This window comes from Branchiostoma lanceolatum, chromosome 2 (assembly GCF_035083965.1).
Source record: "Branchiostoma lanceolatum isolate klBraLanc5 chromosome 2, klBraLanc5.hap2, whole genome shotgun sequence".
NCBI lineage: Eukaryota > Metazoa > Chordata > Leptocardii > Amphioxiformes > Branchiostomatidae > Branchiostoma > Branchiostoma lanceolatum.
The window spans coordinates 5,689,656-5,711,972 of record NC_089723.1 but is presented as its reverse complement, the minus strand read 5'-3'; the positions used below and the strand labels follow the sequence as shown (position 1 = coordinate 5,711,972).

The 22,317-nt window shown below is 40.2% G+C and overlaps 1 protein-coding gene across 1 annotated transcript in view; it reads left to right on the top strand.

Annotated features, from left to right (window-relative positions):
* LOC136427242 (peroxidasin homolog) overlaps positions 1-22,317 on the top strand; it is a 123,355-nt gene that overhangs the window by 41,435 nt on the left and 59,603 nt on the right. The window contains exons 2-7 of the mRNA XM_066416038.1: positions 15,360-15,431; positions 15,955-16,026; positions 16,721-16,792; positions 17,225-17,296; positions 18,043-18,114; positions 20,648-20,817. Coding sequence (XP_066272135.1) covers positions 15,360-15,431; positions 15,955-16,026; positions 16,721-16,792; positions 17,225-17,296; positions 18,043-18,114; positions 20,648-20,817 — 530 coding nt within the window. The remainder of the gene's footprint in view (positions 1-15,359; positions 15,432-15,954; positions 16,027-16,720; positions 16,793-17,224; positions 17,297-18,042; positions 18,115-20,647; positions 20,818-22,317) is intronic.

Below are 22,317 nucleotides of genomic sequence, written 5' to 3'. Positions count from 1 at the left end.
TTTTATGTTCGCTGTTTTCACGGCGACCGTTTCACCGCAAACTTAGAACCACCCCATTTTCGCCTTAGCGCGAAATAAAGACCACGCAAACTTAAATGCATTTACAGTATTACTGCTTTCTCACTAGTTTTTCGGAAGTTCATGATACCCTCCATATATGTGATTACTGGTATATCCCTTTTCCTGCAGCAGCCCATTAAAATGAAGTATTTCAGGACAGCCTCGGTCTTGCAGAAATCCTAGATTATGAAAATAAGTATCGGAAGTTGAGAACACTTGGTCATGTAGCTGTACCAATGACTTCTCCGGGCTTGAAATACTGAGTGCATTTGCACATTTGTGCAACCAAAATTGAGCTGTGCACCAAATTGTTGACTGGGTGCACCAGTGCACCTAGACATTTGTGTAGGGTAGCCTCCGTTACTATTAGTTGCAGGGTTGGCTGATGGTTACGGGCTGGCTGCAAAAAGTGTATTATTTTGCCCCCCCCCCCCCCAAAAAAGCCGCGTCAGAGCCTGCAACGGAGGCTATGTGTAGGGTATGGTACGGTAAGGTACTATAATTGTACATTAGTTTACGGCATATTCTTGACATTCTTGACATTTAAATGTAGGTATCAAGAAAACCTTTGTCATATTACATTTACTAAGTCTTGAATGTTTAGAACTTCAAAGTTAGCTATAGAATTTGGGTTGATCTAGTTTCTTGTTTGTTTGTTTGTTTATTTGTTCAACCAGAAATACATATCGCCTGGCGGCGTTTTTCAAAGATTCCTGGGGTGTTCAACCCCTCACATAATAATACATAGCAACAATAAAAATGTCAGATGATAACAAATAATACAGGGATAAGATCAACTTGAAAACATAACTATTCATCAAACAACAGAAATTCTGATTAGATAATAACTGAAATAACGATAACGTAATAGACTAGAAATATTTAGTCAAAACACATAATGATGGAGAATCAAAGCAATGAACCAAACTTAAATGTAAAAAAGTTTCCGTTCTCTAAAATTATTTTCTGTGCACCATCATTTTTTAGGTTCGGTGCACCAGTATACTTATGCCCAAAATTAATTTCATGCCCTGCCTCTGCTGTAGCCAAGAGAGCTGATCCCCTGATATTACATTTACTTGCTTAGAGTTAGAATGTTGAAGTTAGCTATAGAATTTGGGTACATTTAGTTTATGTTGTGCAACAACAGTTTAGGTTAGGTGTACCTGTGCTCTTATTCCAAAAATGAGTATCAGGTCTGCTTCTGTTGTAGCCATGATCATGAGACCTACTCTCCAAGCAGAGGTTGTGTTTTTTTTAATGTCATTTTAGGCATTTTTGTCGGGTTTTCTATTTCGTCCCGCTCTTCTTTTTGTCGCCAAGTCATCTGCTTGCACAGTAACAGTAATGAGAGCTGCTCCCCTAAAGGAGGGCCTGCATGGGGGTCCCGACAATGCTCTACGCTAAATTCGGTGGGCCGGCTACGTAATACGCTAAATTCAGAAAGCCTCTCTACGCTAAATTCAGAAAAGCCCCCCTACGCTCTACGCTAAATTATGGAGTGGTCGGCAACGCTCTATGTAAAATTAAAACGGCCGATTACGCTCTACGTAAAAGGGGCATGCAGGCCCTCCTAAAGTGGAGAGTTGAGACAAAAAGTATGACCAAGTAGTTTGAAATGGTAGACAAAGGGCAGAAGGGCGGGACAGCTAGAGTTTAAAGTCATGTCAAAAGTACATCAATCTGGGACTCTTGGGGCTAACTATCCGCCCAGCAGGACTATTGTATCCAGATGTTTTGTGTTCCTGTTGCTGGGTTACTAATCTCCCAGTCCTAACTGGAAACCACAGGTTTTCTTAGCCTCTACCAGGCTCCAGAGGTGGCTGGAAAGAGTAGAAATAGGCCAAATGGACAGAAAAACATGCAAGAGGAGTTAGTCTGCTATAGTATAGGGGTACAGTTTGCTGATAGAATGGCAGATTTGACCCTCTCTCTGTAGCCCACTCTCTTAGCATATATTCACTCTATTTGGCCAATTTCTACTATTTTCCCAGTCATCCGCGGGGCCTGGTAGAGGCTAAGGTTTTCTCAGGTGAAAGGACCATGAGCTTTTGGTGGAATACTATAAATGCAGAAATGTTGGCGGTGATTTTATGTGCGTGGTTTCGCGGCAACCATTTCACCGCGAACTTAAAACCACCACAAACATTTTTGTCCAATACTGCAGCAGTATGTGACTATAGTGCTGCCGTGAACTTACACTGCGAACACTCCATTTTCCCCTTAGTGCGAAATAAGACCCAACTTAAATGCATTTATAGTATATGACAGTCATCTACAGTCAAAACTGCCCAAAAAGACCACTCAGGGGACCGATAAAATCTGGTCTATGTGGGCAGGTACATGTAGTGTCAATGTTTGTGTCAATGGGAAATATTATCCAAGGGACTACTAAACCGTAGTCACATTGGCCAGGTAGTCCTTGTTCACTTGTACGGTTTGACATAATATATTGTATATAAAAAGATATTCATTCCTTTCAAGGCATCCTCATTTGAGGTGAAGCATGATGCTTTTTCAAGTAGCTAGTGGTAGTGCAATGCGGCTTCGCTACGGCTCCCTACTCTTCTCCATAAGTGTGTTGAGTTATTTTACGTGCAGAGGTTTGATGTAACTGTATATTAATTAATTTCAATCTAAATTAAATTTTGGTACTAACGGATGATGCACTCTTACTACATCAGATTCAGAGACAGGTTAGATTGATTCCTTTTACTGGCTGGTAGTGAAAGGAAGGTTTAATGTCAAACATGAGTTAGAAATTTGAAAGACAGGAAGGGGTTTAGGAGATTTTCCTGTCCATCTGTTCCTATTAATTGTGTAGGTGGAATAGGAAATGCTGGATCTAGTTAGAAACCTTCTCATGGAATCATTAAGTGGGCACAGGGTTGTAGAGCTTACCAGTTTCACAGTAATCCAATTCAGGAAATACTGTAGTTCTTGAAATTTTCACGCTGATTTTATGTTTGCAATTTTTGCAGTGACCACTTCACCATGAACTTGAATCCGTAAAGGTGCCGGTGTTTCCATTGCTATGCATTATGTAAATATAGTACATCATACATATTCGTCTGTGATACTCTCACGACAAGCTGATGAGTACTATGACAAACTTCAAACCACTGCGAAGTTGTGAACACATTTTTTCCTTATTGCAACATTTAATTGACGCGAACGTTAAAGCATTTACAGTAAGCTTTCATGGTCCTTTTCAGTGCAGGGTGAATGCCCCAGGTCCTTCACAGAATTCACCTTCCTACGGAAACTACTAAGAATGTTCTTGTACATTTTGTATATGTTCATTGCTTGTATGTCAAGGAAGGTCGTCCCACTATCTAAGCCAGGGCGACACTTCTCCATGCAAGTATCCTATCCGAGCTGCCTCCAGATAAACAGATTCGTCCTAAAAGTGTCAATGGTAATCCTGGACAGAGAAGAGAAACAGGGCAGGTGCTCGCGGAATTCTACACAATCCGCTGCTGGTGGGTGGGGGGTAGAGCATATATTTTTAACCCTGACTCTGAAGAGGGTCTGCATGCCTTTTTCTGTGAGGCGTAGCGAGCTATTTTAATTCACCGTTAAACGCTTTAATTCAACATTAAAGGTTTTTTTGTGAATTATTCATGGACGTAATTGGTCGCTTTAATTCTACGTAATACTTTATTTGTTGTCCTTCGTTTAGTGTTGTCTTCTTATCGTGTAGTCAAACCATCAGTTGCTAACTGTGAGACCCCAGTTCTATCCTGGGTCAGAACATCTGGGTTGGGGCTGCACACATCTTTCAGAAGGGACATATAATGGAGTTCCCTGCTACTGAAACTGCAAGGAAACCTGCAGCCCAATGTGCCACTAGGCAAAACAAGGGTCTCAACGAACAAACAAACCAACGAACCAACGAACGAATGAACAAATGAATGAATAAACGAATGAATGAATCAATCTGGTCATATGATCTTTCTGTAAATGTAGAATCTGATGTAAATTGTATATTCATGTGGACTTAGAAAGTCACTTCTACATGTATGCAGTGAAACATGATGTCTGGAGATACCTTATACTTTAGAGCAGGTAAACTGGCCAAAAGACCTTGTCTAGAAAATATAACATCCTGTTCAGCCTAATACAATATAGTCTTAAGTCATGCTAATGTTACATGTTCAAGGATGTATAATGGATTGTCAGCCTGCGACATCTGGAAGTGGTGTGAAATGTTTAGTCTGTAACTGTTCAAACTTGACATGTTTTCTGGAATCATTAACATTATCTCCAGAGTGTGTAACACATGCAATGGGGGTAATGTTTTGGATCTGTGTGTTTCTTTGTCTTGGTGTGTGTCTGCATTTGTCTGAATATTGTACAGTGACAAGATGTGAGGAGGAAGATGTTGTATTACCAATATTGGCAACATGGGAAAGTTGGTTTTGCCCAGGTCCAAAGTTGCATAGGCAGGAAAATGCATACTTAATAGTATTAGACAAAATTATGAAGAGATTTACAACAATTATTAAAACAAACAAAATTCGCTAAAACTCAGAGTTTCACAGAGGTTTGAAATTTCTACATTTGTGTAGCCTTTGGGTCATTTGATATATTGACGCTTGTCACTTGTGACCTGATTTTTGTTGTGTTTTTATGTTCAATTTGTTTATGTACATGATTTAGTCTGATCTGACTTACTGTTCTCTATCAGATAAAGCTGTCAGGGATTTCTTTTGTCTACACTACCCAAGGTTTTTTGGACTAAACATGTCAATCTTGCAGAAATGTCGTAGAATTTGGCAAAAAGGGAAATGATTGGCCAGGAGAGTCAATCTGTGGGAAGGTTAACATTTCCCCCTCGGAGCCTGGCCAGTCAGACCCTACAGTGGCCAAACTCGCTTGGTGAATTATTCTCCTTATAGACAGCGTAGTTAGTCTGGTATAGACTACAGAAATGCCATGCAGGTATTCTAAAATCTTGTTTTGAAAAACCAAGAATCCTGTTTTCTCCATTTTCACAGCAGTTAGCGCAGTTAAGTCATAGTCTTTGAGATTGACTCACAGAGATTTAGTGTGCGCAAATAGTCTTGATTATATACATTACCAATGCTCTTTAAAAAAAGGAATTTATAATGGATCATAAGGTGTATGATATGTTATATATATGTCAAACTCTACTAGTAGAGATTGGAATTCCAATCTAGAGTAGAGTTCCAGACTGTGCCGGATTTCCAATCTCTACTGTGACATACATATAATGTGTATATATAATATATCAACAAGATGACAAGAAGTAGACCATCACTGAATAGACAAGGTGTTTCCTCACCTGAATAAACTAAGACAGGACCTACCTGGCTGGGAGTCATAGGTGTAGAAAAGGTGAACAGGTTTTCTGGATTAAAAGCAGGTGTGTTAGCCTTACTTGCACAATATTTATAGACATATTTCACCCAGGGTCAGTTTGCAGAAGGGGAAACTAACACAAGGTTGTTGTGGATTTGGGGACTAGACATGTCAATCATACTTGAAACTGTAAGGATGTTAGAATCTTGTTTTGAAAAACTAAGAATCGTTTTTTTCCATGTTTAAAGTGTGGGCAAATAGTCTTCATGATATAACAGTGTCCTTACTAAAAACAGGCTTATTGGATTATAAAGTATATGATATTGCATTTTAGATTTTGAGCATGACAAGAAGTGTGCCATCACTGAATTGACAAGGTGTTTCCTCACCTGAATAAACTAAGACACGACCTACCTGTTCCCCGGCTGGGAGTTATAGGTGTAGAAAGGTTGGACATGTTTTTTGGATTAACAGGTGTTTAAGCCCTATTTGCACAATATTCTTAAACATTTTTCACCCAGGGTCAGTCTGCAGCAGACGAAATTCAAACCCCTGTCACACATTGATCAGGACCTTGTCATGACTTTGCTCCGGATGGACCACTCTTCAACCAAGGTCAGCGCTGGGTTTGGAGTAGCCTGGAATCCATCCTATTCTTGCTCCTGTTCCTTACTCTGATCACATCCAAGCATCTGTCGGCATTCGTTGTAACGCACAAGCAGAATGTGACTTTCTCAACTTTGATTTTTCAAAATTTATAGTCGACTGGCGCAGATGACTTTTAAGACTAGTTGGAAACCTTGTCGAACAGCTCCCAACAACAGATGACCTTGCTCTTGACTAACCATGGTCTGGAAAAGGTCAGGAGGTCATGGTCGGCTATGTGTGACAGGGGCTTACCACAAGGTTGTTATTGATGAAGGTTAGACATCCAGGTAATAAGATTCTTTAAGTAACGGTTACTCAAGCAAGTGGATGAAATTTGGAAATGTCAGACGTTTCAGAGGTGTAGCATCCACTGTTTTTCGTCAGTGACTTAGCACTAGGTTGTTACTATAAATGCAGAAATGTTTGCGGTGGTTTTATGTTCGCAGTTTTCGCTGTAAGCTCTTTGCCGCGAATTTAAAACCACCGCAAAATTTTTGCCTTCCTTCCCCCTTGTCTACTATCGTCTCAAACGCAAACTTAGAACCACCATGAACACCACATTTCTCCCTACCGCGAATTTAAAACTTAAATGCATTTACAGTATTTGAAAGTTACATCAAAGATTATAGGAATGAGCAGGTGTTTACAGTGTGAGCAGGTGGTTCAGATTACCAGGCTGGAAAGTGGCTGCCTTTGGTTCGGCCAAGGAAAATGTCAAGGAATTAGATGGGACAAGGTCTCCTTCTGGTCCAATCTTAGATGTTTGTGCCCTCCCGTTGAGTGATATCCCTCCCTGCACAAGTTCATTGTCCCTGAGGACCATGACTTAAGGCTACAGATAGTTCTGGTCTCCGGGGATAGCCACAACAATGTTGTATATTCACAGATACAATAGTGCTTCAGTCCAGGAGTCTTACAATCAAGCAGGAGTTTTTGAGAGACAGACAGGTAGCCATTGTTGAGAAAAGAAACAGATAAAATAACTTCAGGCTAGCTCTTCTGACACTAGTATGTGTACATCCATGTCTTGAACAAACTGTCTGACTCTCTAAAGCCCCTGTCACACAGCACAAAATCATTTGGCCGATGAGTCTGCGAGATATTGGCCGACATTGCCAGCAGTGATACACACGATGGTCTCTCGAACATCGCGCATGTTTGAATATTGCGGATGTTTTAGAAATTGGTCACCCAGCCTTATTAGATATGATAGGGTAGATTTCTCAATTTCAAAAAATATGCATGATCCTCTGTCAATTTTAAAATCAGGCGATCAACAAATACAGTGGAAACTTCTTGACTGTGTGACATGGGTCTGGAATAGCAATACATGTACTTGTATTTCTGGCTGGACCATCTCCAAAAGGTACAGGTTAGGGATCATTGTAGAGGAATGGTGCATAGCTATTTTGCAAAAGGTCAGTACATGATCCAAACTTAACCTTGACTCCTGACTGTGTTGTTATTAGGTAGACGTTAAGTTAATCTCTTGTTTGCATGATTTCCAGGACCGGCAGCAGTACAGGACATACCCAGAACATACATTGGAATGGGCATACGGTATATAGCCTGGCATCCAAACTTATTGTCTTTGCCAAGATGGCAGAAGGTTATGTTTTTGGTTCAGCTTGGTATATGTTTTGGTGTCTGTAAACAGCATAACTCAAGAATGCTTCGGCAGATTGTGTTGATACTTGGTATGTGGCTAGCTCTTGATGTGACCTCGAAATGATAAGATCTGAGGACTGCATCCATTTCCAGTAGTGTGCATATGAATGAGATAGCCAAGATTCGAACTCATGACTCTTGGTCCAGAGGCCGCAGAGTCACTAACTACTGGACCATGCACGGTACCTTAAAGTACACAGTAACACGTAAGTACGTCATGAATTTAACAGTTCTTACTTACATGGACTATTTCCAACAACAACAACAAGCTATCTCAGATGAGGATTCTGGGGCTTAGTTTTAATCCAAATGAAGGTTAAAGGATGCGTGCTCATGGCCATTGTTTGACAAGGCAGTGTCTTCTATGATGTCACGGACAGTCCCTGTGCCAGATGTTGTTTAGATTGTTTGGGTGATTAAAAGCAGCAACAAGTCAAGGTGTCCTGGAGGATGGCCAGAAATCGGAGCAGAAACATGCAGACAGGGTCGTCCTATCTGTGTTGGCAGGAAACACCCCCTGGTAGGCATGATGTTTCTGTGCCAACAACTGGGTTGTTGTCACCAACAGTGCTTTTCACCTCCATGAAAATGGAGGTATAGTTCTGGCTTTGTTTGCGCCTGTGTGTGCATGCAGTTCCGTTGCAATATCTCAAGAATGGTTCAAGCGATTGCAATGATATTTGGTATATGTGGGTAGTTGTTGATCTGATGGTCAAGGTCAATTTGGCCTCCTGGTGGCCGACAGTGGTACTGCAGCAGAACTTCTGTTATTCGTATATTTGGTCCTGGACATGCTTTGGTCTTGTTTTATATTTTATTTTCTATTTTGCAAGGCTAAGATATCACTTTTAGGCACTGAACTAAGTTGGAAGGAGATATGTAGGTGACCACATAGAGATATGAAGATGGCAGTGAACAGTAGTTATGAAGGCTTATGGGTTATATTCAAAAGGTAAACACTTGTCAGGGAGAAAGTACTATGATTTTGCAGTCGTGACTTTGACACCAGTATTTGTACAATGTAATGATGTGATCTACAGGAAAACCTACTGGTATGCTGAAGTGAAAAGCTCTTGACAATGCTTGCTGCTTGCTTTCACTGTCTGTACTTTGACAGGAAGACGTTTGTTTGGAACTTTTGTAGGACAAGGACAGGGCTGTTATATGTAACAACTGGATGGGCTAAGATCAGTTGAGTGTGACAAAAAGGATTAAGAGGGATTAGTTAGTAAAGAGTCAGTTTCAGCATCGTCCTTGGTAGCCTGTGTTATACAATCTTTCAATGTCACCGGTTGATTTGGCCTCCTTCCGAGAGCTTGTGGCCATTCACCTCTAACTTGAGAAAACCATTCCCAGATCAACCAATAGGAGCTCATGATTCTTAATCACTTTGAAACTTAGTCCAATAGGAGCTCAGGATTCTCTGTCACTAAGGAAACCAGTCATCACAGCCTCCAACACCATGGTAACTGACAGTTCTCAATCTGACAATGACTGGTCCATGTTAGTACATTATGCATAAGTCAACAGGATTAGGATGTTTCCTGACCAAGAGGTGTTGTCCATCAAGCTTCTAGAGGTCTGATAAGTCAAAAAGCTGCCTGAAGCTTGATTTAGTCCAATAGGAGCTCTGGATTTTCTGTCACTATGGAAACTAGTCATCACAGCCTCCAACATCATGGTAACAGACAGTTCTCAGCCTGACAGTACGTCCATGTTAGTACATATTCATATGTCAACAGGATTATGATGTTTCCAATTCTCCTGACCAAGAGGTGTAGCCCATCAAGCTTCTAGGGCCCTGACAAGTAGAAAGGCTGCTAGATACATGTATTTAGTTTAATCAGGGCATGACAAGTATAAAGGCTGCCTAAAGCTTGATTTAGTCCAATAGGATTGCAGGTTTTTCTGTCACTATGGAAACCAGTCATCACAGCCTCCAACACCATGGTAACTGCCAGTTCTCAATCTGGCAATAACCAGTTACCACATATGAATAAAGCCACACTCAGGATTACTTTGTTTTCAATTCTCCTGACCAAGAGGTGCTGTCCATCAAGTCTCTAGGGGCCTGACAAGTGGAAAGGCTGCTGGATACTTGATTTAAGGTCTCATTCCTGTGTTTCTCCGCATGTATACTCTAAAAGAGTCAGTTGCCCAAAAAATGAACGGCTGCATGAACGTGTGTTTATATCGGTGGGAAATTCTCTTTTAGCCAGCCCGACTGATCTCAAGCGTGAAAACTGATGAAAGCTTGTTTGTAACGGAAGAACTTAAGAGGTAAAGTTCGGCAGCCGTGCGTGAGGTCGGACGTCCACAGCCGGACATCGACGGTTATTCGGTCGATCACTTTCAGCTGGAAAGTGCCTATTTAGGGGGTCTAGCTAAGTGCCGTTTGTAATTGCTATAAAAAGGTATTGTATGCCAACTGGTAGTTGGCAATTTTTTCAAATGATGCATTTCCTATAGCTTCATTACGAACGCGCCCGTGTAAAACACGTTTATAACATGTAAGCCTATGGGGCAAAAAAACTCATGAATGAGACCTTAATCACTAAATCAGGGCATGACAACTTAGTGTAAAGGCTGCCTGAAGCTTGATTTAGTCAGGCCACGTCCTTGGCATTTGTCCCTTATCCCAGTATCAATGGGTGTGGTCCAGCGTTCAACCTTTTGATGACATGTTGTGATCAGCCTCTGAGAGAGGTATGACCTCTGACAGTTGAAACCATCCTGATGGTTGTTGTATGTTTTGAGATGGTGACAGGGAGTCAGGGATACTTCCTGGGACCATCCATTACAAATCAAGACAGGTACTGTAAATGCAGAAATGTTCGCGGTGGTTTTATGTTCGCAGTTTTCGAGGCAACTGTTTTACCAAGAGCTTAAAGCCACCGCAAATATTTTTCTCCAATCCTTTAGCAGTAATGTGACTATAGCGCTACCGCGAACTTAAAACCACCGTGAACACTCCATTTTCGCCTTAGCGCAAAATAAAAACCATTCGAACTTAAATGCATGTACAGTAGTTTTTTTGCTGCCAAAATCCTACTGTAGTATGGGTGAAATATAATGAATAGCATAAACAGGTATGGCATATTTATTTATTTATTGTTTACAGGTGCCAGTAGCCGGGTGTCTAAACCTGTTATACATGTGTAGCTGCCTAGTGTATACATGTGTAGCTGCCTCTTTGACTCGGCAAATATATTTTCTAGTATGTACATGAACCGGTGCCAGTTTGTCTGAACCAATCCACAACTTAGATTTTGGATTTGTCTACCAGTTTGACAAGTTAGCCCAATCTTGGCTGACTGCATAGGCCATATTGGATACTAATGACTTTCTTTTGAGCTCCATTCTGGCAAATTTGGCTGGTAAATTTGTTTTGGTTGGAAAGTTACACCTTCTTTAGAAAATCCCTTTGAAAAATGATCTTCTGAAAGTGAAGTGATAAGGAAGGATGGCTCTCAGCTCAGACATCTAAGGGCCCAGCTGTGTTAGATATGAAATCATACTGATAGAATACACTGCAATTGTTTGGAACAGTTTCTGCAGGGAAATACTGCTCAACATATGATCAGGTAGTCTTGATCTACACTAACAGCTACATATATAAGACCAGTACATGTATTCTCAGACCTGGTACCCACAATGATAGCAAACATATGCCAGCTTCTCTTCCTCAAATTCACAGGTGTTATTTGTCGAAGTGCTGTTCTAGCATATTCATGCACACACACATATTTCTGAAGGTGATTGATTATACATGTTCCAAATGGGGAAACTCTTACAGTGGGAAGTGGAGGGTTGTAAAGGGACATTTCACACAGATTGAAAAGTATTGTTCATTACCTACATGTCTTTACATTGAACTTGAACTGGGACATCTAGCGATGTATTTACCTATTGTATGACGCCTATCGCACAAATTCCCACTTTTGTCATATGTGAAGAGAAATCAAGTGTTGTGGAATACTTTTTTTAAAGTGATTTGATGTGAGAGAGCCTCTAGGGGGTTGGATTATAACACTTTTGGGCCCCCTAGCGGCTTTCCTCGGTACTTGAGCAGAATTTCTTGTTATCCTGTGTTCTGGACAAGCTATATATATGGTCATAATTTTACTTGATAATGATAGATAACTCTTGAGCTCTGAATGAAATGACTTCAGTTTGGGCCCACTAGCAGCTTTCTTTAAAACTACAGGGTAGTTCAGTCTCTTATTGACAGAGAGTCCCAAAGGTGTACAGTACTGTACTGGTGCCTAATTAGGAGACAGACAGTGCATGGACCTGCCACCAGACAGATCATAGATCTCTGCCACCTCCTACTGAGGTTTGACAGCTGATAAGATTGAGGAAATTGGCTAAGGGATGTCTCTTTGGGGACATACTGTAAAATAGGAAATATTTTTGGGGATTTAATTTCAGGTAGGAAGAAAGTGGAGTGTTCACAGTGGGTTTAATGTCGAGGTTGAAACTGCAATGCAGGGAATTGCTGTTAAAGGGGAAATTTTTGCAGTGGTTTTAAGTTCAGATTAAGGGACATCCCTGTAGCTCAACTGGTTAAGCAGCCTCACGGTTGAGCTCCTGGTTTCAAATGTTGGTGAGAGACCCCTGGTTTAATCCTGGGAAGGGCATCTTGTCTTTCTTGGTTAGGAATCCACCCGTCTTTCAGAAGGGATGTAAAATGATGGTCCCATGTTCGAGGAGGTACCTCAAGTACATTAAGGGCTTATTCTCAAAGCAGAGGTTTTGATTGGTGTGTGTGTGCGTGCGCGTGTGTGCGTGTGCGTGCGTGCGTGTGTGTGTGTTGGAAAGCCCTGGATAGGACGGGCTAGCTATCCCTCCCTTTAAGAATATATACAGTACCGGTAGTACCCTGCCATTGCTGCCCTATGTGCCACTAGGCACTACCAGGGTCTGAACAAAGGCACAAACAAGCTTGAACTGTGGTAGTTAGTAGCTACTCCTCAGGTTGATCCTGCCCAGGTCCTGACAAGTGCACCATCTGCCTGTCAGCTTCACTTCCCTTCCTGCTCAGGCCTGAGAGTAAATCCTGATAAGATATGGGCAAAGTAATCAACTCTAATTACAACTGGTCAGAACCTCATCAATCTGCTAGAACTTTCAGGGTTTACCTTGCCACTAGAGGAGGGCCTGCATGGGGGGGGGGGGGGGGAGGGGGGGGTCCCGACAACGCTCTACGCTAAATTCGGAGGGCCGGCTACGTAAAACACTAAATTCAGAAAGCCTCCCTACGCTCTACGCTAAATTCAAAAAGCCCCCCCTACGCTCTACGCTAAATTCAAAAAGCCCCCCCTACGCTCTACGCTAGATTATGGAGTGGTCGGCAACGCTCTACGTAAAATTAAAACGGTCGATTACGCTCTACGTAAAAGGGGCATGCAGGCCCTCCTAGAGGCAAGGTAAGGGGGGACTAGGGCATTACTGTTTGTGCCAATAATGCGTGCATTCCTATGGGGAAGTTGACAGAAATTAGGTGTCATTATCTCAGGAATCAAAGATTCTGACCAAGAAAACTTACCCTCAAATTGTAACCTGTTCTGTAGACTGTCATCTAACAGAATTTCGAGCAATTCTATACGGCTTTTCTCAGTTGAAACACCCCCCAGCCAGAGCACTTTTGTTGGTCCACTCACGACCAGTCCACTATCTCGCGGGGGTCCAGAAGCTAAATTCTACAAGTCTGAAGTCTGACTTGTCATAGCCACCCCAGAATTGCCTAGATTTCACCAAAAATCCTATCAAAAAAGGCTTTCAATGTTTTAATGTCCTCTTTACTTTTCATGTATCCTGGGGTCTAGGCGCCTGCGCTAATACCCTTGTAAATACGCGTAAATACTTTACACTGAAGGCTGCCACTGCTGAAAATTTCGCTGATCACTCAAAGTCAAAGGTAAAGGTGCTTGGTGTTCATCAGGGGAAAAAGCTTGAAGCATGGAAAACAATCACAGTAAAAACGTTACTCAAGCAACTGGATGAATTGTGTAAACAGTCAGACATTTCAGATACACTATTTTTTGTCAGTGACTGACAAACAGTAGATACTATCTGAAACACCTGACCATTTAAAAAATCTATCCAGTTGCTTGAGTAACTTCTGTATTTTTACCTGGATGTCTAACCTTCATCACTGTATAATGAAAAACACTATTCAACAGACTGTGTAATGATAAATGTTAGAAATTAATGGAGAAGCTCTTCTGGAAAGGTATACTAAGGAAACTGTTGAATGACTTTCCAAAGAGTGTTGGTTTTTATTTGTTGGTTCTGAAGGTTGGAACTAAAGGAAAATGTAGCAGAAACCTTAACAAACCACCACGGTGGCGGCATGCCCTTGCAAGTTATCCTTTATGACCTAAGCTAATGTTATGTAAATATCCAATTACAATCTCTCCACAAAGCTATGACTGACTCTTACTTGCTATTCTTGCTGGTGTGTCTTTGTTTAGTGTTGATATATTCACTATTCCTTGACTAAGTAATCATGTATATGTATACTCAGGTAAACACTATTAGATTTTACTGTAAGGTTATTGTCACAATATTGCCTCATTAAAGGGTGGTCATGACCTGCTTTACCGTTTGCAAGGTAATGTGAAAAGCCTTTGTATCAGCCTTGTAAGACTTTAAAAGAACAACAGAGAAGTAACTTAGTTACATTAAGGGTCTTAGAGTGGTCAAAGACCCTCTGGGTTTTGGGATTTAAGATCAAAGTTGGGATCTATGCTGTTTTGGGGGTCCCCTATGAAGATGTAATCGTTGTCATTACTGTCTTTAGCTGCGGATACATGAGTTTACATTAGAGAACCAGTGAATCTGAGATGAAAGTTAAAACAACTGAAGGAATGCTTTGGAAGGTCGGCTTCTATCTTCATTTGTAGATATCTGTTAAGCTAACAGTACATGTTTCCAGGCCACAATGGAAGGACTTAAGTTAGGTATAATTGCTACAATCATAACATAATAAACTTTGATAAACTTTGTGAATATTCTTAGACACTTTGTCACTTAACACTTCTTTTTTCAATAAGAAAAGTCAAGTTGCTTAATGTTTTACCTTGAGAAGTTTGTGGCAATAAGCATTGTAAGAAACCTACATGTTCAGTGTCTATTAGAACTGCAGTGACTTGCATTACTGCTAGGTGGTATTGCTAAGCTTCGCTGCATGTAAAGGCGAACATGTCTCATTGCAAACATCCAAAATAGCAATGTCAAACATGTATTTTTCGCATGTAAAGATAACTATCTGAAAGTGCAGCTATAAAAGCAAGAGGATATTGCGTGTTGATTTGTAATATTTTTAAGTCTTAACAAAACACCACCTGATGAGGGAAAATGGTTACAGACGAAAGTTTTTGATCATCTAAAAGTTTTTACAGTCAATCTTTCTCCTACATGTATACCACAATGGGAAAGGAAAACATTTTGTATTTTGTCCTGAACTACCACATATTATGTCAATTTTATTTTTGGTGAAATATTTAATGTTTTGGTCAAGACATCATAGGATATTATGTATTCTAGTCTCTGAGTTACTGAACCACACTACACAATATATTTGTATACTTGTATACCATTTAATAATTTGTTTGTTCAGTAGTTTCAACTATATTTGTATCTTGTTTTTGCAGAGACCTGAGATTTAACAAGATCAGGGAAATCCCACCTGGGGCCTTTGAGGGTCTGCTGTCACTCAACACACTGTGAGTTCAGAATGTCACTTATTTCTGGATATATATTTTTATAATGATCTAAATGTGATATTATGATCAAGATTGTAATGATATGTCTGACTTTTGAAAGATTGAACTGTCAAATGTGTATATTAAAACCCTTGTCTTGAGGGACTTCTATGTATGTGGGTTGCACATTACAGAGCCTTTATGTGGGTCCCGTATATGTACGGGTTGGGGGGATTTTTCAGCTGAACGCATCACGCCGCAGCGAAACGTACCGGAAGTAACTCTGCCACAGCAGTGCAGAAAAAGTAAAGGGAAACCTGATTGAGAAATCAAATTAATGAAATAAATTGCGTAAAAAATGCCAGCAGGACAAGGGTTGATGTTGAAATCACCAAAGTATTGATGGCTTTGATATGATATTTCATTTGCAACTGTGAGCTGATATACATGTGTAAGTATTGAGATTTGATGAGACTATTGTGTGTACCAGTGTTTGAAATATGAATTTTATGATAAAAACTTGTTTATGTTTTTTGTCTTCCAGGCTGCTCAACAATAATGACATCAGAAAAATTCCAAGGGGTGCTTTTCAGGGACTTTCCTCATTAAAATACCTGTGAGTAATGCTGGTGAAAATGCATGTGTGAAAATACATGTACAAGAAGAAAGGCTAGAGTCTCTAATTGCAAATTGCCAATATCTTCCACAGGGAAAATATTTATATTGTGGCATGTACATGTATGTTTGCTACATGTGTCTCTACCACATGTATGTTTCCAAAGTCTATGTCTTGCAATTAGCCTTCGGGCATGCACTTGCAATAATCTTTTTATATTTCCAACTGCACCAAATTGGTTTCTTTGCAATATGCAGTACCAAACTATGGCCATGGGGGGAGCTGCAGATAGATGTATGTGAACTTGTTTGTCCTGCAGTTCCATTAAGTAGTAATAGGGGGCATCCATGTATGTAGACAGCCTATGGAGAGATCCCATTGCCTTTCTCTCAACTATTACCACCAATGACATAGCAAGGAAGTAAAGAATTGTATAAGACAATGAATTTGAACTTTGCTGCTAGTGCATTGTTGTTTGTCATGGCTATAACCAAAAACAATGAAACAGACATTTTCCTCCGATAAAAAGTGACATGAAAAGCTGTCATGGTCATAGTTACATTTTCATAAGTGCCCCATGAAAAATAACTGTAATTCATATGATAGATACACTTTTAGAATTTAAAACTTGGGTGTTTAGTGAGTGAACATTTATGTATTTGCCTGCATATAACTGTTTCTCTCTTCTTTTCAGGTATCTGTACAAAAACAAAGTAAGGCACATAGACAGACAAGCCTTTGTAGGACTGTCATCACTAGAGCAACTGTAAGTACAACATCTTCGAATTCCCTGTATTTAGTAAATCTGAGATTGTAAATGAATGATACCAACTACTGTAGACATACAAGTACATGTTTTGAACAAATTGAAGCCACCTTGAGCTTCTTTACCTTTAATATTAACCTTTAGAACACTGAAGTAGCCATTTTGATACCATTTCTCCATTGTTTATGGGGTTAAGCAGCAGGAAGAAGGTTAAGAGTTGACATTAAGATTTGTTCACAGTCAAGAATATTTTCAATTTTGGGGCCAAAATCTTACATAGTGCAGCTTTAAAGTGAAAATCCTTTACCAGGTATGACATTGGGGACTGATTATAAGTATGTCTTAATTTGAATTTCATTGAAGACTTTTTTGTTTAGTTTCTTTAAGGTGTGAGAAAAACGGCACACATTCATCATACCTTTTTATCTTTAGATACATCCATTTCAATGAAATTGAGCAGCTCCTGCCAAACACCTTCAGCAACCTCCCCTCACTTGAAAGACTGTAAGTACTGCCAAGACACTAGGATACATGTAGCTTTTGGTGAGTAAGGCGCCCAGGGCTGTCTCCAGGACCCATCCCTCCATCCCCAGACCCAAAAAAATTGTAACCCCGTCCGCCGAAAAAACAACATATCATTGACATTCATAACTTAAACTTATCTATTTGTTGTAAGTTTGAAATGTTTAACAAATGTCAAAAACATTTGCTCCCAAACAAATGTTAAAGCTGGAGACAGTCCTGGTAAGTCCCCCATTCCGCTTGCTGAGCAACCATATAGAGACCAAAATTGTATTTGTGTTACCCTCAATTTACAATCTGTTTAAGTATAAACCAATAATTTTATAAGACAGCAAAATGCACAAAACGTGAAAAGAATTCACTCTTTATCCATGAAATTCCTTGAGCGATTAAATCTTTGGTGGTTCAGTGGTTGCAACCTCTAGTGGAAAGGGGGTGTGCGGTATGGCTTGTAGTATGTTTACACCTGGTTATTGGGTTGCAGTTTCCAAAGGGTAGAGTTTTGAGTATGGATGTGAGAAGCTACACTGTAATACAATGATTGACTCTGCAAGTTTGAAAACTGCAGTTTAAGAAAATTTAAAGGAAAATGAAATACAATTGTGTAACAGCTGCTTCATCTTTATATCATACAAGACACACTTAGTGCTACAGGTGTACACATGTTGGCATGACAATACCAACAGTCAGTCATATTTTTTATTTCTTTTCTTTTTTTCGTATTTCAGATTTCTTCACAACAACAAGCTTGCAAGAATACCAGCAGGAACATTTTCCAACCTCCATTCGCTAAAAAGATTGTAAGTCGTAAAATGTTGTGAATGTATTTGTATATGAAGGTGCTGACATTGTGTACATGATTGTATGTATTTGTCAAGTCACTATTGTATTGGAAAATGCAACAATGGAGAGGGATTGTAAATACAATTATTGTTCTTCTCCCCATGACAACTACCTATCTCTCAAATTTGCAAAGACAGACATCTGTATCTGTATAGCTGGTATAACTGCCCTTCAGCGTAACACACCAGCTTCTGTATCTGTATAGCTGGTATAACTGCCCTTCAGCATAACACACCAGCTTCTGTATCTGTATCGCCGGTATAACAATCCTTTGGTGTAACACACCAGCTTCTGTATCTGTATAGCTGGTTTAACCGCCCTTCAGCGTAACACACCAGCTTCTGTATCTGTATAGCCGGTAAAACTGCCCTTCGGCGTAACACACCAGCTTCTGTATCTGTATAGGCGGTATAACTGCCCTTCAGCGTAACACACCAGCTTATCTGTATAGCTGGTATAACTGCCCTTCAGCGTAACACACCAGCTTCTGTATCTGTATAGCTGGTATAACCGCCCTTTGGCATAACACACCAGCTTCTGTATCTGTATAGCCGGTATAACTGCCCTTCGGCGTAACACACCAGCTTCTGTATCTGTATAGCCGGTATAACTGCCCTTCAGCGTAACACACCAGCTTCTGTATCTGTATATAGCCGGTATAACTGCCCTTCAGCGTAACACACCAGCTTCTGTATCTGTATAGCTGGTATAACCGCCCTTTGGCATAACATACCAGCTTTGCAGGCATTTTGCAATATGTCATATAGCTTGTATCATATGTCAGTGATGAAGCTGAAATCTTATTTTCATGAAGTTAAAGTAACAAATTGTTGGCAAGGTTGAGACCCTTGTGGCAGTTTGAGCACCAAATTAGAGACTCTAAGATTCGGTTTCCAAGAACAAATTAGTCTGAGGTGTAACAGAGACAGAAGCGACATAGTGATCTCTATTTGGAGTGATGGATTCATAATTAGCATAACCTGGGGGAAGTCAGAGATACTCTAGAATGTAGGACAGGAATATTACACGTACCACAGCTGTGACTCCCCCTCTAGAACAAATAATAAAATGATACCAAAGTTTGACACTCTAGCAGCTAGGGGTGGATACCGGTTCGCTGGACCTGATTCGGACCTTTATAACATCCAAGAACAGAGTCCAAAAAAACTGAAAACCAAAAACCTGAGTCCAAAAAAACCTGAACAATTTTCTATTTTGTTTGATAAAAAGTGTTTTGAGTCCCCCCTTTGACAAAAAAAGCATTTAAAATAAGTGCAACATTCAAATATCAAACACTGGTTTATTTTGAAAGTCTTCTCACCAAGAAACTTTTATAGTTGTGCGTGTCAGTATTAATTCTCTATGCTTAATATTGTTCTAATAAAACAAAACATCAACAGGACAGGATCAGGTCCAGGTTCAGGTCCGGACCTGAACCTACATCTCTGGACCTAAACTTGGACTTGGACCTTATCAAGCCGAACCGGTATCCACCCCTAACGGGCACAAGGAAGCCCATTTGGGGGATAAACCTTCGAAACAAACCGAAGTTTAGGTATTTGTCTTTGTCTAAAGTACGATTGGATTTAATATCAGCTATTTTGAAGAACTTGTCAGGAGAATTTTAACCTTTAACATGCTAAGATAGCTGTTTGGCACCAAACTTGTATTGGTTATAGAGTTAGGCACCAATTGTTTTGCTACATGCAGAATATCAATGAAGGACTTTGCAAAAAAATTAAGTATTTTGCAAAAAAAGGACTTAACAGGCGTCTACAGCACACAAACTGAGTACACATTCAGGGGACAACATCTTGAACATGCCTATGGTGGTGGCACGATGGCCAATATTTTGGCTGAAGATGGGCATTCGCTAAAAAGCCATTTTTGCTGGGCATTCTGTAAAGCCAAGTAAGAATCGTCAACTTTGCTTTATTCAACTTTCGATCACTGGATTGACTTGAAACTCAGGATTAATAAATGGGAGCACAACCTGAACATATTCCAAACAAAAAATTGAGATTCGTCCAGCGCGGACTTTGCCAGAGTGGGCGTTTGTGGGCATTCGCTAAAAAGCAGGTCCCCTCTCGAACCATTTCCTTACCACTGCTGTCACCCTTGTGTAGGAGACTGGACAGCAATGACCTTGTGTGTGACTGCCAGTTGATGTGGCTTGCCGAGCTGATAGTTGGGTAGCCATGGCTGTATGTTTTTATACAGCCTAATACAGTAAATCCAGAAATGTTAGTGGGGATTTTATTTCGCGGTAGGGATAAAATGGACTGCTCGCGGTTTTGAGTTTGTGTTTGAAACAATGATAGCGCTTCAGTCACAGAATGGAACGGCCTTTTTGCAGTGGTTTTTAGTTCGCAGTAAAGATAACCGTGAACCGGTTTTTAGTTCACCGCGATAACCGTGAACATAAAACCACTGCTAACATTTCTGCATAATCAAATTAAATCAATCAAATCTCATTTCACCCTTGTGTAGGAGACTGGACAGTAACGACCTTGTGTGTGACTGTCAGCTGATGTGGCTTGCGGAGCTGCTGAAGAAGTATAGCAGCGTGGGCAGCACCCAGGCCGCAGCGACGTGCAAGTACCCGAAGGCGTTGGAGGGCAGGTCTGTGGCCACCATCACACCGGAGGAGTTCCACTGTGGTAAGATGGTAGGACTGAATGGCAAGTAGGTTTTGTAGGTTTGCATGTCAAAGTTAGGGAACAGGATTTACCTGCCAAAGATGCAGTGAATCTCAATTTTCACAAAAGATCTGATTGTGTTATAAAATGATAATCTTTATTGCATATTCATGCCCAGAGGGCTAAATGCACATATGACCACACATGGTCTAAAGGATGTAAAATACAAGGCATGAAGCACTAAAATGCTACATTCTTATGCTAGATAAAATGTCTTAAAACATTGTTTTATCTAAGAAATCGAGAAGGTGCCCGGAGCACGTTAAAAGGTGAAGGGCTAGCAACATCTACCTCACAAAAATATGACTTTAGACAACAGAAGCTACATTGTATGGGTCCAAGACCAGAAAGCCCTTCTACATGTATGTTTATCATACATCACAAATCATTTTAATTTCGTCCCAAAATTGATTGAATTATTTTGGAAACAATTTAGCTGGGCACTAGATAAGATGAATGTACATCTTGGGCGCCTTAACAATTGTTATCTCTATCATTCTATAGACAGTAAAATACAGGTAGGTACCATCATCTGTTGTTATTTGGTGCTGGTGCTACTCAGTAGCTGATAGTATCTATTTAGAAGATTCTAAGCACTTGCCTGTACCACTATGTGCATGGCCCTCATTACATACTGTTTACTGTCTAGGGCAGAGGTTCTTACTATGCAAGGCAACACAAATGACTGGCCAATGCTACTATCCTCTACTTCCTGTATGATGCTTCAAAAGATGCGAAACTTTCAAGATTGAAGTTCGCATGCATACACTTCTATCATGTAATTTGTATTGTAACAGTTATATTTTGTCTGGCCCTTATAACTCCAATGAAAAGCGGACTGCAATCTTATTTGAGCTTCTCGGGTGTCATGAATAAATAAAGGTTCAAACAAACGATTGCATCTTCATTCCCAGTGATTTTTCATCTTGAAAGGTCTTTTTGTCAATTTTTTCTCTCTTCAGAAAAGACAAAAGTATCATTCAACACCGAGACTGACCCTTACCACCCACAACATAGCTGTTAAGGGCTCTTCTTTTGAGATTTCTGTTTTAGCAATAAAAGGACAAGTAAATAACGACACCTAATGAGATGCTATGGTGACTACAATGTTGAAAGGTAGAAGAGGAAAAGTGGTCCCTTTTAACAGTCAAATAATGAAGGTCACTTTTTTCTGAACTTAATGTTGATTGTTTATCCAAGCTAAGTAAACTACAAATAAACAGAAACCCCTACCACTACCTGATACCATTATTTATCTTACAAATAACACCAGTCAGTTAACATCGGGGAATACAGTAGCTATTTGGAATCTCCAGAAAAATTGATGTTCTACCATTAAGTTTCACATCAGTGTGTAGCTCTTAATGTAACAAGTACAGTGATGTAAAAATTATTATTCTGCAATGTTCATAACTGTAGATATCATTAATAAAAAATGTCAGCAGACTGCAGGCTAGTTGG